General features: G+C 34.3%; 1 protein-coding gene across 2 annotated transcripts; it reads right to left on the bottom strand.

Moving 5' to 3' along the window:
* Positions 1 to 761: 761 nt before the first annotated feature.
* On the bottom strand, positions 762 to 8,545 carry LOC147405182 (BEL1-like homeodomain protein 2). 2 transcript variants are annotated; one of them, XM_086441404.1, is made up of 5 exons: positions 8,197 to 8,545; positions 6,649 to 8,043; positions 5,088 to 5,473; positions 4,245 to 4,305; positions 762 to 1,628 (listed from the first exon to the last, which is right to left on the bottom strand). In XM_086441404.1, the coding sequence occupies exons 2-5, from the start codon at positions 7,747 to 7,749 to the stop codon at positions 1,014 to 1,016; spliced, it is 2,163 nt and encodes a 720-aa protein (XP_086297530.1). In that variant the 5' UTR covers positions 7,750 to 8,043; positions 8,197 to 8,545; the 3' UTR covers positions 762 to 1,013. The 2 variants fall into 2 exon arrangements, with proteins under 2 accessions (XP_086297530.1, XP_086297529.1); XM_086441403.1 differs by having other exon boundaries at positions 8,239 to 8,545.
* Between the last annotated feature and the right edge of the window lie 1,928 nt (positions 8,546 to 10,473).

Genomic DNA, 10,473 nt, shown 5'->3' with positions numbered 1-10,473 from the left:
CCAAGGGATGGGTGAAGGATTCATATACCAAGTGTGGAGTCGGTAGACACATTTCCAAAATATCAATAAAGAGTCGTGCTGGGGTGACACAAACTGAGACACAAAGGTGACAAAATGATGATGTGTCGTGCACATTACCGTAGATGCTTTTCCACGAGATACGAGTAAAAAACATCTACAGTTATGTGCACGCCACCACATCATTTTTGTCACCTTTGTGTCATTCCAGCATTTTCCATCAATAAAACACACATGCATTATGATTATTGAGTTTATGTAATTTGACATTCTATAGGTTGATTTGAAAAAAGTCTACCAAAAATTGTTCCACACTCATTAAAGCAACAATCTAACACCATGTAACCTTCATGAAAAAAAGAAGAAGAATCTTATATATATTGACAAGTATCACCATCTCTGTGATTAATATGATCAAGCTAGCATATGCTACAACAACCGGCTTCAAAGCTATAAATAAGTACCGTCGAACGGAAATGTATCCAACCTACAACATCTAAAATGGAAGTTTTGTCGAATTTGTAACTGATATAATTATGGCAGTCTATTAAGAGTTTAAGCAGCATTTTTCTTCTCCGAAGAGGAAAAGTATAGACTAGGGACTGACCAGATAAAGGAACCCACACCAATTCCCACACGACTCCGAGTCAACTCAATGAATCAAACTCTAAACACATGAATTAATTAGCTGAGTTTCAAGTTGACTCAAGGAATTTCAATACATGGCTCTTAGTCGTCACCACTAATGCAGAAAACTAATTTTCTTCTTAAATATAGAGATTCTAAACAATTATGAATAATAAAGTACAAAACCTACAGTCTATAAAAACCAAAGTATGCAAAACTATTTAGTATACAATTTAATTAATAGATCCCCCATCCAACTAGCTTACGTAGTGTTACGTTTCTCGTTCATATAATTTCTCAAAATGAAATTAAAAAAGAAGAAGAAAATAAATAAGAAGAAGAAGAGATCTTTTATAATTCAAACTTCATCAGCTCCGGTAGTCGCCAACGGAAAACCGATTCTTCTCTGGCAAGTTTCCGGCGTGTCGTAGCCCTAGTGTGAGTGACACATCACCTGTATTACTTCCAAACCTTATAAGTGGTGATGGTTCCATTTCCATAGTAGTACAGTTGGACCCATAGTCAGCATCAACGATTCCACCATGGTGACACGTGTCACCAATCACCACATCACGAAGTTGATGATGATGATGCATGGATGATTCATGGGTCATTGAAATACGTTGCATTAGGGTTGGTGACACGTCACTATGTGAGGTGGTGGTGGCTTTGGTTGCTTTGTTTTCCGAGAAGCATTGGCCATTGATTGCGTTAAGTGAAGGGTCGTTTTCTAGGGCATCGATTTCGGATCTTTTGGCCGTTGCAGTAGTTGCTGTTGTTGTTCTTGCTTGTGTTGTTGGTGTCGTAGGCGTTGGTGTTTGTGCAGAGCTACTGCTTTGGTTTCTGTCTCTTTCTCTTTCTATTTCTAATATTTCTCTCTCTTCTTCTTCTGTTGTTTCTGCATCTTTGCTCTCTTGTTGGTACATTTCTTCAACCATGGGTTTCCACAACCTGACCCTAGCATTAATGAACCAGTTTGATACCTGGAGATATAATTAATAAAACACATTTAAATATAAGGGGGTAAGATTGGGTTGGAGAAATAAAGACACACTGCAATGAATTTAATGGAGATAATTAATATAATTTAAAGCATTGGGTTATATATGTTTCTATGTAACTATCTGTATGTGCTGTATAACTGTATATTATATGTTTGAATTTATTGTTTTACATGTGATATCTCATGGAATGGGATCTTGGCCTTTTCTCTTATAATTAAGTATGGAAATTAAAGAGTTCTGATTTCTCATAGAATCTAAATAATTTATTGCAGATGAGAGAGAATGTAAAAGATGAAAACCCCTGGATGTCAAAGAGAAGAAAATAATAACAACATATACTCAATCCTAGAAACTTATATATATATATATATATATATATATATATATATATATAATACTTCAATTATTATAAATTGTAGTAGAATAGTTATAGGTCTTCTCTTTCTTAATTTCTTTTTGATTTCCCTTGTTTTTTCAGTAATAAAATAATGTATAAAGAAAGCCATATGATGTAACACTATGTTTTTAACAGGCAAGGGGGTTAGTGGTTACTAATTGGTATGTGAAGCAGATTTTGAGCTCAGGTTGTGACATCAACACTTGAGACTTTAACCAGCTTTGATATGATGAAACTCACACATACAAAATAAATGAAAGGCTCAATTCCGCATACGCTTTGGCTGTTTATGCATCCTCCTCTGGTACTTTTTAATTTTTTTATTATGTCCATAATCTTCCATTTTTAGTAAGAGGGCGTTTGTTGTTGACCAATTGGGTCTCCCAAACACCCGGATTTTGTAATTCTTTTCTTTAATTTAATAAATCTTCGATTGCTTAGCAAAAAACCAAAAAAGAGAGAGAGAGAGATTAATGGAAGAAAGAAATAAAGAAGCTGTGACGATCCTTTTATTTATTTTGTATCATATCATATTCTCATCAGAATTAGTTTGAGCATCCTAGATCTATATATGATATATATCATTAGGATGTTCAAAATAATTATGATGAGAACTTGATATGATATATCAATTTATACCTTGTTACAAACAATCCTTTGGTAATCAATTAAGATGTAATTGACAAGAAAATGTTTCATAAAAAAATTAGGGATTTAATGTCCAAGAGATTCATCCAAAAGGAAAAAAAATAGGAATATGCCTCTAAGGAAGGTGCCAATAGGGAAATATTTCTAAACATGAAAATCACTATTTCTATTATTTTGTCTTATTTATATGCTAGGAAAAGGCTTGGAATAAGGGTAGTTATTGTATGACTGTTGCAGCTAACTTTATTGGTCAAGTCTATTGGTCATGACACTATTGGCCTGGATTCAATTCTCGACATCACTGAGTTATTGATCTCATTAAAAAACAGGCTTACCAATAAATAAGATAGTTGCTCCTAAATATGGATTCCTACAAGAAGATGTGGAATACTCACAAGGAATGCAAGCCTTGTGATAAAATTTATGAGAAAGATATCTTAACCACTCAAAATAATCTTGATATAATAATATAATCTTAATTTCTACCTAATTGATTTAAGGATCTTGATAAAATAACTCCCCCATGAAACATACTCAAAATACTCTCATGATGTGACATGTGCCAAAACCGTAGATCTTTTTTTCCTCGGGATACACAACAGCACATCCCAAAAAATATGTGGAGTATCCTGAGCAGTAAAGATCTACGGTACTTGCACATGTCATGTTAAGAGAGTCATTTAATCATTACTGTTGATTTAATCCTAAAACTTGATTAGATGTACCAGTACTGTACACCCTATTACAATGAATCATAATCTAATACTTTATTATTTTAAACACAAGAAAGTCAAGAAACTCATATCCTATATAGAAAATTATTGTGGGAGATTGGATGGTCCTCCCTCATGTTCGGATTGTAAATTAAGGGTTCGCCCTTCGTACTTGTTTCCTCTTTAATATACTCTTTGCTTACTTAGCAATATATATATATATAATTATTATATTTTTAGAAGAAAAAAATTAAATTATCATGTAGGTGCAATATTTACAATGTACAGGAGAGAAAATTAAAGAAATTGACATTTCAAGAGATTTCTTTCCCTATTCCAGAGAATTCTATTAGAAGTAAACAAAATTTTAATTACAAAAGAACGAAGAAGAGAAGAAAAAGATATCAAGTACGAACATGTTTACTTTTTGAGTTGGAGTATAATAGAAAAATAAAGCTAAAAAACAAATCAAAGGTTTACTAAGTTTCTGTATATTTGTAAAAAAAAAAAATATTTCTTTTGTACTTGGTACCTACATGTTCTAATTGTCATGAAAAAAACAAGAAGGAAAAGTCTGAACTTTTTTCAAACAGAAAGTAAAGAAAAGATAAAAATGAAACCCTAAACCATGTAAGTCCTTGTACTACTTCTCTCATCTTAGGTTTCTTTTTTCTCTTATTCTCTTCTAGGTTTTTGAATGCAAACCCTAAACCCTACATTTTGTTCTCTCTTTTTTTCCCATTTTTTTGTTTTTTGTTTTTTGTTTTGTTTTTTTTGTTTTATGGGTTGGATGGAATATTGAAGAAGGAGAAGAGAGAAGAGAGAAGAGAGAAGAACCTGATTTCTTGATAAACCAGTCTGTCGAGCCAACAAATGTTTATCTGCATCACTAGGGTACCTGAGACAATATCAGAATACGAGATCAGCTTTATATAGCATATATGTTATATTGGATCCAACAATTATTTTCCTGTCAAAGCGTGAAAAATCTAAGATAAAGAAAGAACAGCTGCTGCAAAGAGGACAACTGCACCAACTGATCTCACTTTTATTTTCTATACTCTGCAAAAAGAGAGAGAGAGAGAGAGAGAGAGAGAGAGAGAGAGAGAGAGAGAGAGAGAGAGAGAGAGAGAGAGAGAGAGAGAGAGAGAGAGAGAGAGAGAGAGTTTATTTTAATGGGGTTTATTTGATAACTAACTCTGGAGGACAGCGAGGGACTATTTCAGATGATTTGTTTCAGAAGAAAAAAAAAAAAGCTTTGCTTCAGCTTTTTTTACTGTAGAGAGGGCATCTTTTAAGCACTAAAGCTAGAAGGGTAATCAGACCTAGCAGAGAAAAGAGATATAGTAGATAAATATAGGATGCATTGTATCAAGGAGGATTGTGAATTTGTGATATAATTAGCCAAAAAAAAAAAAGAAGTTGGATTGTGATACACCAAATCATGTTATAAAGATTGGGATCAAAATTAGGATTAGGAGACTATAGATTCCTTTGTAAGAGTAATTATTGTTGCTAAAAACATGATTTGATGTATTACAATATACCTTATTACAATGCATCCTATAATATGCTAATAAGATGGTGGTTATCTATTATTTTGTGATTATAGTTTTATTTTGTATTTTTCAAAATTAAGAGAGATTCTAGCAAAAAGAAGGTATAATTAAGCAAACATACGGATGAAGAAAATGCTCAAAGAGCCAAGCTCTCAAAATGTTTACAGAACGCTCAGGCAATCCTCTCTGTGGCCTCCAAGCTTCTTGTTCCATCATCCCCATTTGGTGGAAGGCTCTTTGCTGTCTTAGACTTTGATCAAGCAATTTGAGCCTCGGTGTCTCACCTTTCGTGACTCCTAAAGCCCCTAGGCCTTCTTTATCTCCGAGAAGATCACGGGTCAGCTTCAATTGTGTTGTTATTGCATCCTTAAGACATCGAAAATGGCGTGACATCGCCTTCTGAGCTAGGGATGTGTAAGGAGTTGCCGCTCCATAACCCATTACCGAGTCGAATGAGTTCACTACCATTTGCATTTGTTCGCAGTAATGACCGTATTTTCGGTCCACCTGCAGCTCAAAAATTAAGAATAAAAACCCCCTCAAATTATCAATTAATGGAAAGTCTAATTTTTATTTATTTATTTTTAGGGAGGGGCAGAAAAAATAACAAAAATTTCCCAAAAATTGGGTAGTAGTAAGAAAATATATGAAGACACATGTATTAATAGAAGATACAATCAGATGGAGCTGACAGACAAAAAGAAAGAAAAAATCTTGTTGCAGACCCCAATATTTATAGATGATGATGTAGTTTTTTGCACTTGTATAATGGGATAATAAAGAAAGAAAACACATAATTATTAATAAAATTAATCATTTGAAATTTTAATATTATAATCACAAGTTAATTTCCACTTGTTTCAAAATAAAGAAGTGGGTACTAATAAAAGTAAAAGGAAAATATGACTATGAGTCCTCAATTAATCTTGAGTTTTAATAAAGGGGAAGAGGTGATGATGTCTGTCTACGAATTTCAAAATTAGGAATGTTGGTTTCTGTCTTGTTATGATTTGAGAGAAAAAGAAGAAGACCAAAAGTATGCTCAATTAATGCATGAATCAAATCATGTTAGACTGAAATGATTGTTACATGAAGTAAGAAAGGAAGAAAGAATGTCCTTTGTTCTTCTTTCTTTCTCTCTTTTGGCAGCACTGGTAGCTAGGTGTTTTTTTTTTACAAATTATAAAATATATAATGGAAAGAAAACAATCCCTAGGTCAACTTATATAAAAATCAACGAGTTTCTTGCAATATTACTGTGATTGGGTATGAATTTCTTGGGAGTAGGAAACTTCATAACAACTTGCCTACATTTCATGAGGAATCAAAAGAGTCATAGTTTTTCATTGGCCACATACCCCTAATAGTAATCTCTCATGTTTTACTACTTGAGGAGAATATGAGATCCTAAATACAAAACATACCCATCAAACAAATTATTAAAATAATAAATATAAAAAATGCAATCAAATTCAACCCAACTTGATTCCATCGATTCCCTTTCAAAAGCCGGCTTAATTCTTTAAATCTTCCCGGAAGTTGTGTTTTTCTCCGGTGGGTTTTAGAAAAATTTAGAAAACAAGGGACAAGAAACATACAAAAGGGTTGTGTGTGTGTGTGTGTAGAGAGAGAGAGAGAGAGAGAGAGAGAGAGAGAGAGAGAGAGAGAGAGAGAGAACATGCCTCATCAAGCATGGATAATAGGGCAGCCTTCCTCCTTTGATGTTCAATTCTTTCAGCAGCTAACAAAGGAGGGAGATCCTTTGAGGAAGATGAAGACCCACCACTACCCATATTGGTATTAGGGTTTTTGTTAAGCCTTCCAATCATATTATTCTTCAATTGTCCCCTACCAACACTGCAAAATTCTTCCAACAATTCGTGGGCAGCCTTCAAATACTTAGAATTCCTCAAAATATTCACCACCCCCACAGATGAATACCCAACATGAATCTGTTGGTTCTGACCTACTTGTAAATGCATCTGTTGCATATGATTCCCCAAATTCTTCAATTGGTAAGAATTTGAAGAAGAAACCCCATCTCCTTGATTATAATAAAACATCCCTCCATCTTCAATTCTCAATTCCTCGGCCTTCGCCGCTTGTAAGTGTTGCAACGATGACAACGACAACGAAAGGCCTTGGCTCTCTACAACTCCACCAAATTTACTAGAACTAGTTTGTTGAGTAATAGTGTTGTGACCTCCACCACTCTCGGTAACCCAATTAAATTGAGCTGGAGGAATAGGACTACCACCGAAGGCTGCATCTGTTACACCCGAAGAGTGGAACTCATGGAGAGTAGAAGAAGATGTAGGAGGAGGATGAGAAGGAGGAGAAGGTGATCTTTGATGTGGGTTCATTAGAAAAAGTTGCATGGCTGATGCTGAATCTGCATTTATACTTGGAATTTGATGCTGTTTTCCATACCAGTCGATCCCCTCCACAGATGATGGTCGTTGTAATCGATAATTCTCAGGTATTTGATTGTCTAAGAGGTCGGTTGCAACAGGTGCAACCCCAGATTGGAAACCGAACATCTCCGATAACATCCCGCCTGTTTCGTATACAGGCAATTCCCCAGTCTCTTCTTCTTCTATCCCTACTAAAGGTGGTGGCGGTGGCGGTGGTTGCAGTTCAAATCCTTGTAACCTTAGCTTATCCCTCGGATTCTGCTGTACTCCGATGTGTTGTTGTTGATGTTGATCTTGGTGTATCATGGTTGATCTCTCAAACCCATTTGAGAAACTGAAGACCACCCCTTGATGGAAATCTTGTGACATAGAATTTACAGAATTTAGGCCTTGAGAGGCCGATGAAGTATTCAAGAATTGAAATTAAGTATTTGAGATGGTAAATCGGTGTCTAACTGCATCAAATGTAGTCCAATCCAGCTTTGTTTCTTCAATTTCTTTCGATCTACTCTCTTTGATTGATGCTGATCCTCGTGTTCGATATGATAGATTATAATTCTAATCCCATATCAGTATCTTGTTCTTCTTCATCATCATCATCAGCATCGCTTTTTTCTGCGTTGTTGCCGACACCGACACCGACACCGCCTTATTCTATGGTCGCTGCTCATGTTAATGAAGGATCGATAAGATAGAAGGAAACAAATAAAACTCATAATGAAATATTGAGTAATTGAAGATTATAGAAATGAGTTATACAGTTAAGAGAAAGTAAAAGAGAAGATTAAAAGAGAGTTTTTTTTAATGGATTCTTACTTTGTTGGGTGCTCTATCTTTATTGCTTTATTCTTGTTTTACCTTAAGAATTGCAGGGTTTGAAAGGGAGTAAAACCCTCAGACATCGTTTTCCTTCTCTGGGTTTGAAAGCTTCTTCAACTCTTCCATCTCTCTCTCACTATCTGTTGTCTCTCTCTTTCTCTTTCTCTTTCTCTCCTTTTCTTTTCTTTCTCTCTGTAGCTCTCTTTGTAGTGTGTTCTTGAAAAGAGAGAAGAAATAAAAATGGAGAATTGGAGGTACTGATCTCTCTCAGACAACAGATCCAAGAGAGAGATAGAGAGAGACGATAAGAGAAAACTGATGAGAAGGTCGCTATTCTTCCTCTTCACCTCCTCACTTTTATAAAAATAGTGATCTTGTACTATAGGGAGTTGTTTAGTTCCCCAACTCTATATTCCATGTGGTCCATTCTTTCATCTCAAATATCATGAATTTCTGGTCTAATCTTTAATGGAACTACACACCATGAAAAGTGATTGTTGGAATCCAATGGCTAAAATTCACTAATCTGATTTTCTTTTTTGTTAGTGTGAAAGTGCATGGATTATTGACAAAATTAAACATTCATGTGTCATTGATTCAGAAACAGTGTACAATTGCACATAAATGTGACTGTAGCTAGTTAGCTAAACTACTAACTAGAGTACAATATGCCCTCTCCATCAATATTTATGGGTTTTTTTTTTATATTATGAATATATTATAAGAAATTTTTTTTTAGAGAAATTAAATAAAAAGGAAAAGGAGAAGACCTTGCTTTTCTAAAAGATTGACCTGCAACCGAAGGCTACAATTTCAAGGGTAATTTTGTCCCATTAGTTTGAGGATAGTGGGGATCCAGTACTCCAAGAAGTTAGTTTTAAAATAGTTTCATCATCTCTTTTAATTGCCACATGGAACACTATTTAGAATCTATACACTTGTAAATGCGGGACCCACCCAATAGACCTACTACAATAGTAACAACAACAACAAAGTCTTATCCCAAAGAATTGGACCGATTGATTAAATTAAATCTTGTTCCTCTATTCCACTCTCCGAGATATACACCAGGGCAACAATTATCGAGCAGAACTTCTGGGTCCACCCCTTGATAGACCTAGGTCTCAAAAATCTGGTTTATTGAAGATTTTCTAATTAGTAATTGGAGTGTTTTTCTTCAAAGATCAACTAGTTGCAGATCACCTAGTACTGGTTACACTCAATTATATAAAAAAATAACTTGTCTTGACTGTTATGATTGTACCTCAAATACAAAAATTTGCACTTTTCTTTTACTCGGAAATCATAGAGGAACTACAACGCCAAACTTCACAAATTCTAGATTCAATTTTCAAGTCGATATCGGTCTACCATAGGTGGGCCTTGTTCGTGCTTTGTTGGGCTAGTGAGCCCAAAAGAGTTTAATATTCTAGATTCATGATCTCCGATTATAGTTAAAAATAGAAAGTATTGTATACTAAGCATAATGAAATGACCGAAATGCCATCTATTTGAGTAGATAATTCTTTTCACTTTGTAAATTCCCTTAGGTAGGGAATTCGAATTCCTAGGAAAAGTGGTCAAGGGAAAAGAAATTTAGTGAGAAACCTATTGTACCATTTGATTGCATTTAGGAAAATGATATTTGATTGTGAGATAATAACATTATAAGGTTGAAAAATGAGTAATTTACCATTTTGGAACCAATCAAGTATGACAAAATTTCAATTCCAACTAATTGATCATTTTAATTCCTAAGACGTGAATGCACGATATTGTAATTTTTTCAAGTGACAATCTCACGGGTTTAAAGTGACAATTTCGTTGGTTTTTTTTTTTTTTTCCCCCTCGAAGTGACAATCTCAGTGGTTTATATATTGACAATCTCAAAAAAAAATAGTAAATTTGCGAGATTGCATTTTAAAACCTACAAGATTCACTTGAAAACCTATGAAATTTTCACTTTCATGTTTTGGGAATTAAAATGGATAATGACTCGACATCAGAATTCAGTTAAAAGTTGATCACGTTTTGGTAAAAAGTCATTTTCTTTGGGGTGGGGTGGGAAAAGTTTTTTCTTCCAAGGTGGAAAGTCATTTGCCCAAGAGAATGAATTCTATGAAAAATGCCAAATCTTAAATATGAAATTTGTATATTTTTTTCGAAAAATAAAGTAGTTAGATTCCTACGTAAATCATATAACAAAATTATACTAGAAAGAGTATATATATCAAAGAATATGAAAAGATAAGGTCAATACAAAGTCATACAAAC

The sequence above is a fragment of the Akebia trifoliata genome, chromosome 4 (genome assembly GCF_017979445.1).
Source record: "Akebia trifoliata isolate Shusen 1 chromosome 4, ASM1797944v1, whole genome shotgun sequence".
In the NCBI taxonomy this organism is placed as follows: Eukaryota; Viridiplantae; Streptophyta; class Magnoliopsida; order Ranunculales; family Lardizabalaceae; genus Akebia; species Akebia trifoliata.
The sequence above is the reverse complement of the archived record's forward strand: the minus strand, read 5'-3'. Positions and strand labels throughout refer to the sequence as shown.

Coding starts and splice junctions, on each gene's coding strand:
- LOC147405182 (XM_086441404.1), bottom strand. CDS start 7,749: ATGTCACAAGATTTCCATCAAGGGGTGGTCTTCAGTTTCTCAAATGGG. Junction 5,474..6,648: donor TATTATCCATGCTTGATGAG/GCATGTTCTCTC, acceptor TTTGAGCTGCAG/GTGGACCGAAAATACGGTCA. Junction 4,306..5,087: donor TTTGAGCATTTTCTTCATCC/GTATGTTTGCTT, acceptor ATATTGTCTCAG/GTACCCTAGTGATGCAGATA.